The sequence below is a fragment of the Melanostigma gelatinosum genome, assembly GCF_949748355.1.
Source record: "Melanostigma gelatinosum genome assembly, chromosome: 6".
NCBI classification, from domain to species: Eukaryota; Metazoa; Chordata; class Actinopteri; order Perciformes; family Zoarcidae; genus Melanostigma; species Melanostigma gelatinosum.
In genome coordinates, this window is record NC_136639.1 from 15,309,078 (window position 1) to 15,327,775 (window position 18,698).

Below are 18,698 nucleotides of genomic sequence, written 5' to 3' on the forward strand. Positions count from 1 at the left end.
ACATCAGAACAGCAAAAACTCCCCAAAAACCCTTTAACGGGGAGGAAAGAGGAAGAAACCTGTGGGAGAGCAATAGAGGAGGGATCCCTCTCCCAGGATGGACAGAAGTGCAATGATGTCATGTGTAGAACAGGATAGTGAATTACAACACATTCAATGTAGTTACAGCACATTCAATGTATGACACAACCACGACAGGAGGCAACACCTGGTCCAGGTAAACCCGGATACACAGGAACCTGTGAGGCGAGAAAGCACAGAGACTCTGGTGAAGAAGCAGGTCAATAATGTGCATTAATGGTATCGGTAGTATGAAATAGTAATGAGAGTAATAATAAAAGTGATATTAGCAGTTGGAGTCAGCAGGGTCATGGTAGGAGGAAGGACCAGGGTCCAGATGAAACCATGCTCCATGGAAACCTGTGAGGAGAGGAAGCACAAGGACTCCGGGGAAGAGACAAAATCAGTACTGTGCATTAATGGTATCGGTAATAGGATTAATAATGAATATCGTAGTAGGTGTCAGCAGGGCCATGGCTGGTTGAAGAACCAGTGTCCAGATAAAACTGCGGCCATCCTGTGAGGCGAGAAAGCACAAATACTCCGGGGAAGAAGTAAAGTTAGTAATGAGCATTAATGGGACATCAATGCATACAGACGGAGGTGAAGAAGAGGAGGAGAGAGGTGCTCAGTGTAGGAAGTCCCCCTGTAGTTTTTGCCTCTACCAGTTTGTCCATGGGCCGGTCCAAGGCAAGCCAGAGCCAGCCCTAACTATAAGCACTATCAAAGAGGAAAGTCTTGAGCCTACTCTTAAATGTGGTGAGTGTGTCTGCCCCCCGGACTGAAACGGGAAGATGGTTCCACAGAAGAGGAGCTTGATAACTGAAGGCTCTGGCTCCCATCCTGCTTTTTAAGACTCTAGGAACCACAAGTAACCCTGAATCACTGGATCACAGCTCTCTAGTAGGGCAGTATGGTACTATCAGCTCTTTAAGATATGATGGAGCCTGACCAATTCGGGCTTTGTAGGTAAGTAAAAGGATTTTAAATTCTATTCTAGATTTTACAGGGAGCCAGTGCAGAGAAGCTAATACAGGAGTAATATGATCTCTCCTCTTAGTTCTTGTTAGTACATGAGCTGCAGCATTCTGGATCAGCTGGAGAGATTTAAGAGACTTATTAGAGCAGCCTGAAAATAAGGAATTGCAGTAATCTAGTCTAGAGGTAACAAATGCATGAACTAATATTGCCCCCACTGCCCAATTGATTTTGTTACGGTTTATGTTGCACTGCAATCCCTATGACAAAAAACATGGCTTTTAATTTGAAGGTTAATGTGTGTAACTTCCGGTGTCACTGTCGAGCTTGCCGCCGCGCTGTAAGGTACACAGTAAAGCGTGGCTGCAGCTCCTCCCCCAACCAGCTAGTCAGACCCCCGCTATATTGCTAACTAAGCTGCGGAACTACAGCAGCGACACAGATCGTTGCTCGTCAGTTGCAGCGTGAAGTTGGGGTCCTGCGTTAACACGGAGGTCTTCCTTATTAATCACTCTTTTGAGTGGCTTATCACCTGCAGCTAAGAACGCTAACGAGAGCAGTCACACCGTGTTAGTTCAGTTTATGTAAGCTAAGCTAGTTGCGTCGTTTGACAGCTAACGCTAACTAGCTAGTCCCATTAGTATTCGAAGTCAGTTTCAAAACAAAGCCCGCAAAACGGAGAAGTTGAGACACGGCTGTCACCTCCAGAACAGCTTGATACAAAAACAAGCCTGCTACGTTTAAGTCCGTCTACCGACCAAAGATAAAGTGCTCAGAGGATGTTTGATACACTCGGTCAATGCTCAGATAACGGTATTTAGCTGACGTTAAGCTTCAGTTAAATAAGCTGTCAGCTGGTCTGGCTGTGACGAACTTAAAACGAAGGTACGCTTTTACGGGACGAGTTCTGTCAACACATTCAGGTTCAGGTTTTCTTTGAGGCGTTGGATTTAAATGTCCGAGAAGAGTTCATCGTCCGGTTCGGATGAGGATGTGGACCCGGAGTCCGCGCAGCATGTGGAGCTCGGTGGCGTTTTAAGCAAGGTAACGTGAGGTGAACCAGTTTTCATGTTTCATACTGGACAATATCAATAACTTCTAGTGCAGTTGTCTTAATCACGCACAACTAGTCTGAATACATAGTGAACATTACTAGGTCGAATGAATCCCTGCATGCAGATCTAGTGACCGCATAGCTGTCTGTCTTGTCACCTCCCGTGTGTTTACAGTGGACAAACTACATACACGGGTGGCAGGACCGATGGGTCGTGTTGAAAAACAACACTTTGAGCTACTACAAGTCGGAGGATGAACGGGAATACGGCTGCAGGGGGTCTCTGTGCCTCAGCAAGGCTGTTATCACAGTAAGTATATATCCTGGTAGGTACTGCAGAATGAGTTTAGCACCTGTCCAACAATTCAGGGAATAAGACCTCATAAAATGGGCCACCGTGAAGGGCTTCATTTTCTGCAACAGTGCTCCTGGAGTCGGGTTACCTCTCTAGAATGTCTCAAATGTTTTGATCCCGTCCGTCTCTGCCTGCCATTAGCATGGAGTTGAACTTTAAATCATTCAGTCCACGTTCCTCAAAGATAGAAAGGTAAACATTAACTAGTAATGACGCTGCTATTAAGATCACATTGGTAGGGAACTGCGTTTCAGCAGACCGAGGGATATTCTTGCTCCAGCAGTCATTTGAGATGTCACGCCTTCCTCCGTGGCAGTTATAAAAGCGACTACTTGAAGTTGCTGTTCCCATGTGGTTAAAATGTAAGATTCAAACACACACTGTAGAGATCAGACCTGCATTGTCCCAATGCAGTCATCCTGTGGGTGAGATAAGTAGGAATCCCACACCCTGGTTAAATATTCACTGGTCTCTCGAGCGTACCGCCACCAAGTACAGAGGCCAAACAAAAGGCTTTAGTGTGATTTGTGCAATAGGATTGTTTGACTTCAAAACGGGATTAAGGCTACAGTTAGTTTCCTCTGCTGACAGCGGTCACTTGTGTGAGCATTATGCCAATTCCTGTGTTTGTGCAGACCTGAATGGAGCTCCACAAGACGTCCGTAGTGCTTTTGTAATTGTGTTATAGTAGGCTAACTAAGAGTGTACACACTTTAATTACGCACAATCGCTAGTAATTAGAGTAGTGTGACCCACACAGTCACCTCTTACTGCCTTTCCCTTCTTCCTAAATAGAGCCAGTGCTGTCTACATGAGACTGTGGCACGAGGACTCAGGAATGCAGAAACAAGCCTCTGCTTCTCTTCGTGCCTCCACGCTGCGTAGCTGCAGACGCACCACACTGTTGTCACGCAGGATCAAAATGTGCAGGAAATGTTACTGTCTGAACATTCCTACCGTAGGCCTATAAAGTTCACATCAGTTCCACCTCTTGTCAGGGCATTGCTGTTTTTTTTGGTGTCAGTTACGTGTTTTTAATACAGAGTAAACGCATATAAAATGTAAATGATTCTATTTATTGTGTTAAATATGTTTTATTTAAAAATACAAGCATGTTTGCACACACACACACACACCTGTTTAAAGGCAGCTCGTAGAGGAAAAACCTTGAGTCTTTCGATGTCCCTTTTGGGAGGAGGTTATCAGGGGGGGGGGGAATATATTCAGCAATGCTTATGCAAGTGGAAGGAGATTGTTCGAGGCAGAGGTATAAACCGGGTTGTAAAGCAGAGGTTTATGGGCTGCGTCTGATACAGCACAGTAAGGATTTCTCTGACCGGTAATGGTGTGCAGGCTGGATGCACTTGAACTCACCATCACACCTCCTTCTGGTGAAATGTACAAACTGGATGTTAACGGCTGCGTCTAAGGACGTTGTCTCGGTGTCAAAGTGTAAAGACAATGTTTGCATAACGTTATGCAGGCGTGGTTCAGAGTATATGTTGCTGTTGAATTGAATTCAGCGTGAGGTTGTGTCAGCTGACAGAGCAGCAGTAGTCTTGGCTCTACTCAGGAGAAAAACGGGAAGGAGATTAAAGTCAACCGTGTCTCATTTCTTTGCAGAACAGATACCTCCTCGGTGGAGTGCTGTGGTCAAATTCCAATCTCAGAGGAAACAGGAATTCTCTGGTGTGCGGGTGGGGTGCATTGTAGGATGGGGGAGTGAAATAGTTGAACGATTCGGCCGAATAGTAGCAGGAAAAGTTGTGATGACCCAGGTCCAGGCTGAAAGACTGTCTGTTTTTACACAGTTCTGTAGGGTTGCGCCTGCAGACATAAGACATCAGTTCCTAATTAAAATTCCCGTTTTTTTGTGCGTCAGAGGCTTTTCTGTGACTGATGGAAACCATGTGTGTCTAGAATGTGTCATCACTCGTCAGCCAGTGTCACAAACGGACTGTACAGGCTTTATAGTGGGATGTTTGCTCTAAATCCAAGGGGAAAAGTTGCATTGAGTTTTTTTTGTGTTTTGGAATATAGATCTTTTGTTTTGGTGAGTATTCTCTGACGTGCTCTGCCTAATAAGCATTCATGAGCCCTCTCCTCTCTCTTTACAGCCTCATGAGTTTGACGAGTGTCGCATTGACATCAGCGTGAACGACAGCGTTTGGTACCTCAGAGCTGAAGACCCCGAGCACAGACTCCAGTGGATCGAGTCGATAGAGCTGCACAAGGTGAGTGGAACGGCTTCTCTTCCTCCGTAGAGTTTCTGGATCTTTCTCGCTGGCTTCCTTTTGCACCGTCAGACTGCCTTGTGATAAAGTTCTTCATGGGAATGTTGCCTACCTGCAAGCAAGTCAGCGGCATCGTCCTGATCTACTAGTTTATACTACAGATACTCAGTTTGCCTGAATCCAGTCCCTGTTGTTCTGAAGGGTTCTTTGTTATTTTTGTGGTGAATCGGAACAAGTTTCATCTTATGTCAGTTCCTTCGGCTGTAATTAACACCGAGTCATTTTTTGGCAAGTCATCCGCTAAAACCATCGTATTATTCACATTTTTCAGGTATTTCAGTTACATTTTGTGTCAGTTTTGTTTTTTTACAGAACATACAGGGAGTTCTATGTTTTGTTCAGTGAGCTGGGTGTGGCAGGATTGGGATGGACACACACACACACACACACACAGACAGCCCTTCACCCTGGGAATGTGAAGAATCTGTGGAGTGAGGTGCAGGGGGGGGGGGGTGGGATCTCCTGTTATCAAATAGCAGGCAGCTGCTCACTCCATGACATCAAGTGAACATGAACATCAGTGAAGTGTGTAAAGCACAGCAGATAAAACGTGAAAATAATCAGTTCACATAATGCTGTGATACAGCTGGCTGTACACGTTTAGTTTGTGTAAGTCTGCTCTAAAGATAAGATAGCTATACATTTCTTCAGTGTAGTTGTTGTCATTGTGTTCTACTCTACAGATAAACTTAAGTAACCTCAATCAGTACGTTTGTACTGTGACCTTTGGTGAAGTGCAGTTCTTTGTTATCTGTGTTATCTGGTGAAATGTGTGTGTGAGGGAGTAAGAGACAAACGTATATCAGCAGTGCATCTGCCACATAAAAGCGCTGTAGTTGAGAGACCACCAAAGAAAAGAATCACTGTCCTGTGAATTCTCTTCAGGCCGGCTTCTCCACTGAAGGATGGTGTCGTTAGTGCTGCTGGGTGTTGGCAGTTGAGTGTGATTGACCGCCGGTCTCCCGTCCGTTAACGGCAGCGTGAGAGTATTTCAGGTTTCTGTCTGGAGTGTGACCTACAGTGACCTCGGTACGCCTCGTGCAGCCCTACCTGCAGCCTTGTTCTAGGTGAGCGTGTCTGCACTCCTCCCAGCTGGCAAGAGAGGAAGTTGCACCATTGCAACCGTTTTCTGCTCTTAATCTCCATGTTAAGACGGCATGAAACCAAATGTTAGGTCTGTGACTTCTGTCATGAGTTTGTCAGAAGCGAATGACTGTCTTTGTGCTTTAACATGGGTCGAACAGGCAGTGATTTCAGCTTTTGAAAGTGTTGTTTAAGCCACTTGTATAAGCATATTCATATTACCAAATAAGGCTGATATTGTGCGGGGAAAGAAAAGATTCTTTTGCGAGGCCATTTGTGTTTTTATGTGTGTGGGTGTGTTTGTGTTGGTGGTGGAAAAAGTAGTGCTGAGTGTAGAGACGTTAAGTGCAGCTCTTGATGAATAATGAATTTATATATATTTCTTTTACCGCCCATTCTCACAGCAACAAAAATCAAGAGGGACACGTAAAACTCTCCATCAGACTGTTGACTCTTCCATTCTGTCACCGTCAGAGGGGTGATCTGGGAGGAAACCCCTGAATTCACCACTTCGTCAGGCTGCTTGTTGGCACAGTCTGAACAGTATTGACCTCGATCACACTTCACCACGAGATATCAATCAATCAAAAAAAGATGAAAGGAGAGCCAGCTGGATATAATTATGCAGACGATTCAAATGTTCTTCCCTGCCTCCCACTCTCTCTTTCTCCCACTCTCTCTCTTTCTCACTCTCTCTTTCTCACTCTCTCTTTCTCACTCTCTCTCTCTGTCGCTCTCGCTCTCGCTCTCGCTCTCTCTCTCTCTCTCTCTCTCTCTCTCTCTCTCTCTCTCTCTCTCTTCTCTCTCTCTCTCTCTCTCTCTCTCTCTCTCTCTCTCTCTCTCTCTCTCTCTCTCTCTCTCTCTCTCTCATAATATAAATGAGACTCACCCACCCATTTGGTACTTAAGTGGTTTATCACACAGCCGGCTCTGGACAGCCCTCGTCTCTCTCTCTCTCTAATACATCAATCCATGCAGCCTTTCTTTATCCCTCTCTCTTACATGCAAACACACACACACAGTCCCGGGTTGTTTGCTCAGTGATGGACGCTGGACATAAAGATGGACCCGGTGGAAAGGTTTCACATATCAGGGTGTGTGTGGTCCGTTGAGTGGAGAGCATGTTCGTGTGTGTCTTTGAGTCCATGTGTGTTCCTGCGGAAGACCCGCTTCGCTCTGCTGGCGATTTTCTAAGACTCGTCCTTTTGGCTCAGCCTGTCTGTCCAGCGAGCGTCTGCCACTCCTCTGGCTGCTTCGGAGAAAATTACTTTTCCCTCTCTTGTAGCTGCTTTCTTTTTCTTGATGAGCTAAGTTGAGCCTGTGTGGCTTTTCTTCCCCACCTCCTCCTCTTCCCTTTTGTTCCTCAGTGAGGTGTGTCCAGAGAAACCGGACTACTGGATTTAAGCCTCTGAATTGTCAGTGTTGAGGGAGCGTCTGTGCCATGTTGGGGCCGGCAACCCGTCGGGACTGCAGCGGTGTCCTTCTCTGCTTTGGGTGTTGGAATGGTGGAATGGTGGGCTTATAGCACGTTGCCATGGCTTGCTCACTGTCACTCATCACTAAAGTCTGTAGTTAGTATGCCAGTGTTGGGATATAAATGATAAACATGGCCCGTCTTTGCCTTCCTACATTAGCTTGTATACATTAGAATAACTGATGCTTATTAATTGTACTCCACGGCATGTCCGTCATTGAAAGAGATCACTATTACACTCGTCTCACTACCATCACAGCGCTGTGGGTATGAGTGTCGCTTCATGTGTTGTGTTTGGGTGTTTGATCGGCTGTGTCATGCAGCTGAGCAGAAGAGTCTCTGGAGTCTGACAGATTGGTCTTATTGTTGTAATACCCAAAGGCTCTGTTTGTTTAAGGAATTTAAATGTAATAGCAGGACATGTATGTTGTATGTCCTGTTTTTTAGACTAGGTATTTTTAGGGCAGGAGTTTTCTCGTTATATTATTGAGTTTCATTTTATTTTACAATATTCATGCTAAATGTCCCTTTGTGTGTGTTTTGTATTTTTTCTGGTCTGGTTAGTTTGAATTATTTAAATGATTTAATTTATGAACGATAAGACTCGTCCGGTGACTGGTAGGATGGGTGCTGGATCACATAAATATCTAGTGGGATTAAAATAATGAATTGATGATTAATGCTTACATTTATCACATTACTCTTAATATCACAGCAATCATGGGATTGTAAGAATGTAAACAAACTCTTTGACCGCAAACATTGAGACTTTATTTTCTGTTGGCCTGGTCTTCAACAGTCTAATATATGTGTGCTCTCGCTCTAGTTTATCACCTGACTTTGCTCACTGCTCAAGAAATACCTCTGCTTTACTAAACAGGACTAGCACACAGTCCTTTGTTATTTCAACATCAAGAGGAAAGTACACACAAAGGAATGACTAAACCTCAGCAAACATAAATGTAGGCTCATAAGAAATACAAGCGTGTTAAGATCCTGACTCGCACGTAAAACATATATTCAGACTTTAGCTTGTTCCACTATTTCTACCGGTTCAGTAAATGTGTGAAGTTTAAGTACGGGACATATATTGGGTCATGAATTTGCTGTCCCTCTCTCTAGTGTAGTGGCTAATAGTCAACAGCTGCATGTGGGACAAACACAAATATTTAGCTTTGGTTGGATTGGCTGGGTGTGCCTGCACTACGTGCACTGTATGTAAAATAACATTCTGACACTTTGCTGAGTTGGCAGTCTCAGGGATTGCCCAGTCATCATTTGATGGAACGGATGCAGTCGCTGCCTCTCCCTCCCTCCCTCCCTCCCTCCCTCCCTCCCGTTATCTGTGTAGGTGTCGGCCCTGCTGTGGTCGGGCTCAGCATTACTCAGTACTGCTGACAGCTAGGAGTGATCTCTGTCTGGTATATTTATTAGAAGCAGACTTTTATTTATTTATTAATTTGCGATTGTTTCATGTGTTTTGTGCACATACTGATCTTCTGTTCCCTCTGGATTTCAGGCCGAGTCTGGTTATGGGTCAGAAACCAGTCTCAGGCGTCATGGTTCCATGCTGTCTCTTACCTCAGCAGCCAGTGCCTTGTCTGCCACGTCCACATCCTCCTTCAAGGTAAAGACACGAGAGTCTGAAGATGCTCTGCGCTGTCGGATCATGTCAGACTCTCAGTCCCTCACTGAACTATGTCTATCGATACACAAAAGCCCCTTCTGAAAATACCTGAAGCCGAGCTGCGAGATCTGTTGTTTCTTTTCTCAGTTGTCAAATGTTTTGTACTGATGTACAGATGTTTTGTGTGATGACCGTGCCTCGTGGTTAAAACAAGAGAACCACTGCCCTCTACTTCTGTTTCTCTCTGCTCAGAAGGGGCACAGGTTGCGTGAGAAACTATCGGAAATGGAAACCTTCCGGGACATTCTGTGCAGACAAGTGGACACGCTGCAGAAATACTTTGACTCCTGTGCTGATGTTGTCTCCAAAGATGAATTCCAAAGGGACAGAGGTAACCTGTGGCATAAATACACGATTTATTTGGTATAAATACACTATTTGTTTTTTTTAGGAGTTTGTAAACATGTAGTGATTCACTGTGAATAAAGGAGAATTAGTCTTCTCATCATATCCACACAGTCTGCAGATAATTCATAATAATTTTGGGTGACATATTTCCTCTCTCTTTTCTTTTATATTGATATTCTTCCGCACCGATGGGCAGTTTACTGACAGGATAACCAAAATATAAGCCACGGATAAAATGTATGATGTGGAGGAAGGTATAAAGCCGAGTTGATCATATATATTACTGCAGGAAGTTGCATCATGTTTTATTTTTTAAACACAATTTTGGGTATCTGACATTAGTTTGCATAATTGGTCAATGGCACAAAAACGTTCTCGGACATTTTAAACTGAAATGTACAGTTGTAAAACAAAAACACACAAACCGACCGTGTGGGGGCGGGACTTGTACAAACGGGACCGTTTCTCTATCATCATGTTTGCATTGTTTTGAACTCCAGTGGCCGTAAAATGTTCACGCAATCTCAGTATTTTTGAATCAAGATCATTTTACGAGAATCAAGATTACTATAATAAAGTACGGTAGCTGGACGTGAAGTCGGCTGTTTGGCCGGCAGCCGGTGTTTGTGGCACTTGTGTCGTTTAGTTCAGGATATTTAGAGCAGTGTGGACAAAAGGAATTAGTCTTGATGTTCACCTGGCCAAGGAAAGATTTCCTAGATGGAGCTTTCCTTGGCTCATGCAGTATGAAAGTTGAAGGAGCGTGTTTGGCTCATTGAGGAAACAAAAATTAAGAAATTAAGAAAAGTATTAACTCTGGAGGTGTTGATAGGAATGCTTAATCAGCTGTACGTATGTCCAGGTTAAGGTATTTCTGCCGTTTAGTAGTTTGGTTAACTGGACAGATGGATAGTAGATGCATCTTAAACAATGTTGCTCTCTTATTGGTAGTAGAAGAGGACGAGGAAGACTTTCCTTCAACTGCAAGAGCCGAGGGGGAACATAATCAAAACAAACAATGGCAGCAAAGAGAAATGTGAGTTTAACCTGCAGATCATTGCTTCATTTGAGAATATCTGTGAAATGTGGGGCCTTGAAATGACTGATTTCACTTTGAAAAACTTTGTTCTTGTCTGTGCCAGTGTTTCCCCCCGCCAGTCCCAAAAGTATGAATGGAATAGACTTCAAGGGGGAGGCCATCACCTTCAAGGCCACCACAGCAGGGATCCTCTCTACGCTGTCGCACTGCATCGAACTGATGGTCAAACGAGAGGACAGCTGGCAGAAGAGGCTGGACAAGGTGCGGTACACAGTTAGTGAATAAAATGAATCTCACCCGCAGTGTGCTAAATGTCCTGTGACTAATGTGCAGTTTACTGAGTAAGCGTGTCCGCAGCAGTGCTAATTGCGGCCTTCCTTTGTCTTTGAGGAGTGGTTATCTGCCGTCCAATGTTGCAATGGTTGCAGAATGTGAGAACAGTCAATTATTCATGGTGAAAGGGAAGTTGATGGAAAAAGTTACTAAAATACAATTTTAAAGCAACAGAGTGCTGAGTCAGCAGTCAAAGACTGGGGGAAAACTGTTAGTGCCTCAAATTACAAAGTCCGTAACTTGTTTTTATTGGACGTAGCGGGTTTACAGGTAGTTACTGAAAACCAGCCTAAATCAACTGTAACATTAATCGCTACAATGAACATGAACATTTCAAAACAGTCAGACTCCCTTACCACAAGCTCAAATGCACCTGTTGCCCATAATGAGCTTTAATCCTTTTGCTATTTGACCGTTTTGTTTTTGGTTGCGGTTGAAGTTCCCATTACACTCCATTCCATCAATTGATTTATCTTCATCCAGAGAGCGGTCTGTGTGTGTAAATGTTTGCTCTCCAGAGCTCCAGGTACGTACATCCTGATCCGCTCCGCTGATGTTGTCAAACCAGTTCTGTGTGTGAAGGCATGCTGCCCCAACCCTAAAACCTACAAAAGCAGGGAAGTGCCTCAGTTGGTTGGACTACTCGAGTGAAACTACCTCAATCTTATCTGTGTTTGGTTATATATATATATATGTGTGTGTGTGTGTGTGTGTGAGTGTGTGAGAAGTTTAGCTGCCAATGTGAGCAGGGAAATAGAAGTAGTTCAGAATACGATCTCTCAAAGGAACAAGACGCGCCTGCCTCGGACTCATACAGAGAGAGAAGGTCAAAATAAAATGAGCGCTAAGACTTCATGGATCAGTTTGTTGAGCCGTCGCTACAAAGGAGGACAGAGCAGCTCAAATACCAGACGCAGAGATGGATACCTCTACAGACGTGCAGCCTCTTCTTTAAAGTAGGTCTCTGTCTGTGTCTACATGCTGCTGACAACCGGATCCCCTCCTGTTCATTTGAACGTGTTGCATGTCCACAACTTTTACCACACGTTGTCTGTGTCAATGTCTCTTTGTGATTCCTCCAGTGACGGGACACTATTGTTGCCATTGTACTTTTAATCATACTTTGGTTTACTTGCTATCTCGTCTTGCAGTGTGGATAGACTGTCTGTTTCTTGGGCAGAGGTAGTTGGTTTCAGTCTACGTAAAACATTTGATTGTATTTTGATTAACTTGCTGTCACAGAGAGACCAAAAACAAGTTGTATTGCTTTTAAGTAATAGACTGTGAGGAAACGGTAGATAATCCAATATTTGTAGTTCTTCATTGCACAGCAGTGGCCTGTTCCAGTTCACTCGGATGAAGTGTGTTTATTAATGTGTGGTAGGGACTGAGACATTAGGTAAAACCAGTTTGGGAGCACACAGCTGAATGATGTGATTGTTTGTGACCGGTAGACCTCTCTTCTTCCCTCTTTATCAACTGACATCTGATGCGAAGAGCCTTGTCACTGCGACTGAGATGTTAGTTGACTCTGTAACACTGAAGTCCTGCTGTCTGTTGTCTAAATTAGAGGATCAGCTATCTCTTTTAAATGCTGTGCAGGTGTTTTAATGGGCGTTTCTATTTGCACATTATTTGTTGTTTAGTAGAGTTGCACTAACTAACACTACTAGGTCTGCCCCGGCTTAGTCAATGATCAATCAACTCATCATTGGGTCCAAGTCGACTCCGAATTCTTTGTTCATTCGTCATTTTGTGCTTTTTTTATACTGAATGACTTATTTCCAAGAAACGTATGAAAACATCTCCTGTCAACACAAGATTTTAAGTTTTTGATTTTACTGATCTGTCTCTTAAATAAACGTATTGATTAGTCGACTAAGACTGTCTTTGGTCCAGGGTCCTTAACGCTACACCTCTCGCGCTCTCTCTCTCTCTCTGTGTTCAGGAGCTAGACAAGAGGAGGTGGGTAGAAGATGCCTACAAGTCTGCTATGAATGAGATGAAGAAAAAGTCCCACTACGGAGGCCCAGACTACGAGGCAAGATGAAGTTAGATCAGACGAATGGATTTGAAACTGCCAGACACACATCAGAAAGATGTCTTGACTCTGTCCCATGGCTCTTACCATGTGCATGCTTATCTTTCTGCACGCTCTTCACAGCTGTCCTCACAGAGTGCTCATGTTGCTGACATTTGCTTTTCACAGGAGGGGCCCAACAGTCTGATCAATGAGGATGAGTTCTTCGACGCGGTGGAAGCTGCTCTAGACAGACAGGACAAGATAGAGGAGCAGGTCTGGTGAAGATGTAGAAAACAATTACACGTTTAGTTTGGACGACACATTATAGATCTCCTTGTACACACATTACACATACTGTAGGAATGTGGCCTTTCTCTGTCGTCTCTCCTTTATCTTCACCCTCGTACTAATGTCCTTCCGTCTGTCCCTCAGTGCCAGTCAGAGAAGGTCAGGATACCACGAATAACTCCAGTTCCTCCAGGAGACGCCTACTCCACCATCGGTACTCACCGATTTGCCGCCAAGGTGCTCAACACATTTCTCTTGAATGCGCATCTTATTACCATTCTGCTTTTGTTCTAATTCATGACTAGAGGGTGCTACTGTTTGCAATGTCTCGTCTTTTCTGTCTGAAGCTCAGTCCTCTTCCAACCAGTGTGCCCTTTGACATGAAATACTACCTGAGCAGGTTGTGATTGCATCCTTAGGACTGCCACAGGGTGCCTCCTTCTGTTTCGTTCCTTATTCCTTTCTCTTTCATTCTTCCTCTCTGCCGCACAGCCCCATAGCCATTCTTCCTCCCTGTCTTCCGTTGAGCTAGTCAGTGCTTCAGATGACATTCACAGATTCAGCGCTAAGGTACTGTATTGGGTCAACAGCGAGCACCTGTATCTGCACGGGGGATGCAATCTACAGTCAGAGAGAGCATGAGAGTGTCTACCAACAAGTCTCTCCAGGCTTTCACAAACACTTCCTCTGAACCAAAGTCTTTAAAGTATTATGTGATGCACTCAGACCAAAAAAAACCCCAACTGGACAACATTGATATTCCTGGAGGGACTGACCGTCGTCACACCACTGAAGAGAATGATGTTAGTCTAATGCTGCATGACTGGAATGTAGTGAAAGGTCTTCATCTCCTCCTCCTTTCTTCACATCACTCTGACTAGCATACGCAGGCATGAATTCACTGACTAATGCATGGTTAGGATGTTGAACAACACCCCCAAGCAGGATCAAGTGCCGTGTGTTTATTTGGTTCCAGCTCAGTGGTTAATGCCTGAGATTCTGAAAGGGACGTCGTTTTACTCTTTGCCCCTCCCCTACGATGTTATCAAAACCTCAAATACAAGACCTGCACTGGGGCTCGGAGCGTTGGTCACTCAAGATTATAATTCATTGAAGTGGAGCGAAGCAGCCCTGAGACAATGCCTTCTCCTTCTCCCCACGCTGTGTCCTGTTTCAGAGCATGTCCTCAGATGCAAAGAACAGTGACACACTTAATCAATACCCGTCTGTCTTTTAGGTGGAGGAGATGGTGCAGAATCATATGACCTACTCTCTTCAGGATGTAGGCGGAGATGCCAACTGGCAGCTTGTAATAGAAGAAGGAGAGATGAAGGTGAGTACGCTTGTTATGAATCATTTCCCTTGATTCCTGCCTGTGAATATTTAAGTCTCATTCACTTTTTAAAAGCTACTGTCGTTGCAGTAGAAGCACTGATAACTAATGTATCAGCTAGCGGAGGTGGACGAGCGACACAAACACTTTAAAGTAAAGGTATTCATGCCACAGTGTAAAAAGATAATCCCTTCAATCCGTAAAATGAGTTATCAGTACTATAGGGATGCTTTAGTAATCAGTCAGTGGTAGAATCAAGAGGCTCCTTCAAGATGTGTTTTCAGTGAGGTTGCGAATATGTTCGTCGTGATAACATGACTTTCCATTTGTTCTGTCTCACGCTCTGCACGTTGTGAAACAGGTTTACAGGAGAGAGGTGGAGGAGAACGGCATCGTGCTGGATCCTCTCAAAGCGACACACGCTGTGAAGGGGGTGACGGGACACGAGGTCTGCCACTACTTCTGGGACACGGCGGTCCGAATGGACTGGGAGAGTACGTTCACTATTTCAGAAGTCGCCATCGTACCGACACCGTTTGGCTCTCTTTGTTTTAATGTCGTGACCTGACTGAATTCTTCCTCCCTCAGCCACCATTGAAAATTTCAACGTTGTGGAAACGATCTCTGACAATGCCGTCATTGTTTACCAGACGCACAAGGTGAATGAACTTCTTTGATCAGTAATATTCTGCGGACTGCTCGATTGCCGGCTGAACGCGTCTGGTTGTGTTTCAGAGAGTGTGGCCGGCCTCTCAGAGAGATGTGCTCTATCTGTCGGCCATCAGGAAGATCTTGGCAACAAATGAAAACGATCCCGACACGTGGCTGGTCTGCAACTTCTCTGTGGACCACGACAAAGCCCTTGTAAGATTACCACACTACACCTGTCCCTATCATGCAGTAGAGTGAGTGTGGTGCATCAGGCATCTGCTATTAGAGTACAAATATGTTTGATTAATGTCAGCATATACTAACAAATATCCCAGTGTCAAACGAGAGGTTGTTATTGGGCCTTTTCTTCATGTGTAAATGGTAGAAAGAATAGTTTTAGACCCTTTAAGCCCAGTCTCAAAATTAACTGATGTGGCAGCTTGGGAGTTCATTTACATTTTATTTTACTTCCAGCCCACAAACCGCTGCGTTCGTGCCAAAATCGATGTCGCCATGATCTGCCAAACCCTGGTGAGCCCACCAGAGGGCGATAAAGAGATCAGCAGAGACAACATCCTTTGTAAGATCACCTATGTTGCCAATGGTAAGTGCCTCTCCAGCCTCATAGGGGTTTGATCTCCTGTATATGCCCAAGGCAAGATCAGCAGCCAACAGAACAAAGCCTTTCCCTCTTCGTCATTCTAACTTAAATTTGCATACAAGTTCCTCAACATTAACATCCAACACACTGTAAATGCCAGAAGGAAGTGTTGAGCTGACACCTAATCCATTTGGGTCACGCTGTTGATTTATGTCTACAGATAGTCTTAAACTAATATCAGTAAAATCCACCAAATGATCAAACCTTCAGAGGAGAAATGAGAGACAACATTGAAGCAAGGGCTGGCAGGTGGCTTGAGTTTATCCAGTGTGACTGGAACCATTGCAGCAATCTCTTATTACTGCTTGAAGTATAGTTTTATGAATGACGCTCTATGATACTGCTGAGCTCGTATTGTTTTTATTACGTAGTTTTACTCAAATAATTCAGAACAAGCTCAACAGTTATGCTCATCGATCTTTTGTCCAGCTGGTAGCTGGCACGAGAGTTAGACTGCGTGCTTGTGTCTTTGAAACGTCAGTCCAGACTTGCACTTCTCCTGACTTCCTGTAAGTTTATTGTGACGTAGAGCAGCACTGCAGAAGGAATCCTGTGCCAGTTCACTTATAGAGACTATAGGCAGGTCACATGAGTTCATTTGAAAATATACCATACCAGTAGAGGGCACCCTAGACCTCTGGTTGTGTGCTGCATATGAATGCTGTTGGCACATGGGAGAAGGGTGCGTTCAGGGTAAATCTCCTTTGGTTTAGATAACAAACGTACTTGGTTAGGTTTAATAAAATACCTTCTCTGGCAGACGGCCCCGGAGGCAACCTTCACCCATGTGCACACTGTTGCACTGTGAGATTATGACTAATAGTTTTATCATAACTTAGAACTTCTACAGTTTCCTGATCATTTCCCTCTATGTGGCTGCAGTAAACCCAGGAGGTTGGGCTCCGGCCTCGGTCCTCAGAGCCGTGGCCAAGAGAGAGTATCCAAAGTTCCTCAAACGCTTCACCTCCTTCGTCCAGGAGAAAACAGCTGGAAAGCCCATCCTCTTCTGAACACAAAGAGGTAACCAGCAAGCCAAACATTTTAGAACTAAAAGAGACTCAACTGATGGGTAGAACATGTATTACACTGTTAATGGATACCTCTTGAGTGGCACTTACGCTATAAAGAAAAACACGGCAGATGTACAGAATCTATTTCAGTTTTGTTCATTTCTGGGATATTGATTTTTCGTCTCCCTTTTTGTTTCAGGCTTGCGAAGGTTCCACTGGAGAGACTACGTTGTTCACCGTTGGTCCGGCTCTCAATGACTACATGACTCATTCACCTGTCGATTAGAATGTGTTTTCCAGCTACTACGTTCAGGACACTATATCATTCAGGACGTCCCACGGGACCCCTGCTTGTAGAGGAGACTGGTTTTACAGCTTTAATCAATCAGTAGTTGTCATCCCAGCCACGTTAACATGTAACACCATCTGTTGGTCATGGGTACATTTGTATGTAGATTTAAGAGTTTCCTAAGTGGTTTTTGAATTGTTGTTACCAATTATTAGCTTTTTTTTTGTAAATTGTTTTGTACATTTCTTATGATTACATACTTTTTGACTTTTTTGGGTTTGCTTTAATCACTAGTATTACAGCTACTTGTTTTGCTGCTGCTAAAGTTACTACCGTGAGAGAGGGAAGCAGATGTTGACAGGAAGAGCAGTGATCAGGTGTGGACCTCTTCTTTGCCTTCTCCTGTCACTCTAGTGATCACTCTCTTTGCAGTTTGATGGGAGGGCCAGAGCCTAAAGCTTTGTAATCTTTATGTTTCTAGATTGTTATAAAGTAGCTTTCGGGGAGCACCAGGGACACAATGTATTGTACAGAGAAAACCCAAAATGTTTTCAGTTAGTTTAGCGATGTGAGAAATGTGAATTGACTGTTAAATGCTTGAATTTGGTGACAGTAATGGGCTATGGAAACCTGGAGTAGGACCTAAAGAGCATTCGCTAAGTCTAAGGTCACGTTGGACAATGTTTTAGACACGGTTGATCGTGATAATCAAAAATTGCATGTCAATAATGGAGTTGACTGCCGTCTAGAGATGCTAAGTTGCGGCCTATTGTAAGTGGGTATCTGTATGTAATCTCTGCGTAACGCGGTTTCTGACTGATAGTTGCAGATGGCCAGCCATAGCGTCTGATGTACAGACTCCTCTTTCATTGAGAGAAGAGTACATTTTGTACACCCTGGGTAGTTTTTCACCACCTGGAGGCCCCTGACAGGGCAGAAATAATTCAGTATGTGCATTCATGAGTGTCAGGTTTGTAAATTAGTCCCGCTGCTATCGTAAGGATAAGGTAGAATTGTAAAATGTCGAGTAGGATATCTTCTATACCTTAGACTCTTAGTTATATTCTAACATTACATTTCACATGCCACACTACAGTGGCCTCCTGCCCGTTGACTGATAAACTATCCCCAGAACGCCTTAGACACCAGGACCAATCCTAAAGTTCCTGGATATCTTTACTGTACAGCCACCAGATGTGCATTTATCAACAATGAAGTGGGGGAGGGGGAAGGTTTAGCATTTCATATCATCTTACCTCAAGATGTACATTTACATCAATGTTTGATGCCGTCATAGGTTGGGAGTTTTGCAATCAGTTGATCTGCATGGTTGAAAATTTCGCCATCAGATTTTCAGTCCATGGGGTCATTGGTTACAAAGGATCTGGATAATTGTTTTGCTGATGATTACAAAAGCTAGATCTATGAGCAATGTCAGCTTAACAATGTGTTTTTAATTTTGATATTGTCAGTAATCTACACACTTTGTATATTTCTAAGTTGTACATCAGAAGTGTTATTATTTGCACTAAATGACAATGTTCTGTCAATTAAAATTGTTATAAAAGTACTGTTTTAGTGGCACTGCTGTGAAGGTATGCATGTATCCATCCATCACCACTTATCCAGTTCAGGGTCCATAATGGTCAGGTTGACACATTAACACACTAAGCTGCATGTCTTTGGACTGTGGCAGGAAGCCAGAGAACCGATGCTGACGGGGAAAGAACATACATAG

At 44.0% G+C, this 18,698-nt stretch overlaps 1 protein-coding gene across 1 annotated transcript; it reads left to right on the top strand.

The window, feature by feature from the left end:
- The first annotated feature begins 1,451 nt into the window (after positions 1-1,451).
- On the top strand, positions 1,452-18,530 carry LOC306778268 (ceramide transfer protein-like). Its single transcript, XM_079269721.1, is given in 19 exon segments — positions 1,452-2,082; positions 2,268-2,402; positions 4,565-4,681; positions 8,818-8,925; positions 9,178-9,316; positions 10,285-10,346; positions 10,348-10,369; positions 10,476-10,633; positions 12,654-12,746; positions 12,915-13,001; positions 13,161-13,253; positions 13,509-13,586; positions 14,254-14,349; positions 14,711-14,843; positions 14,938-15,008; positions 15,085-15,213; positions 15,475-15,604; positions 16,544-16,681; positions 16,871-18,530. Coding segments are annotated over 18 exon segments (1,869 nt in total). The 5' UTR covers positions 1,452-1,992; the 3' UTR covers positions 16,672-16,681; positions 16,871-18,530.
- The last annotated feature ends 168 nt before the right edge of the window (positions 18,531-18,698 follow it).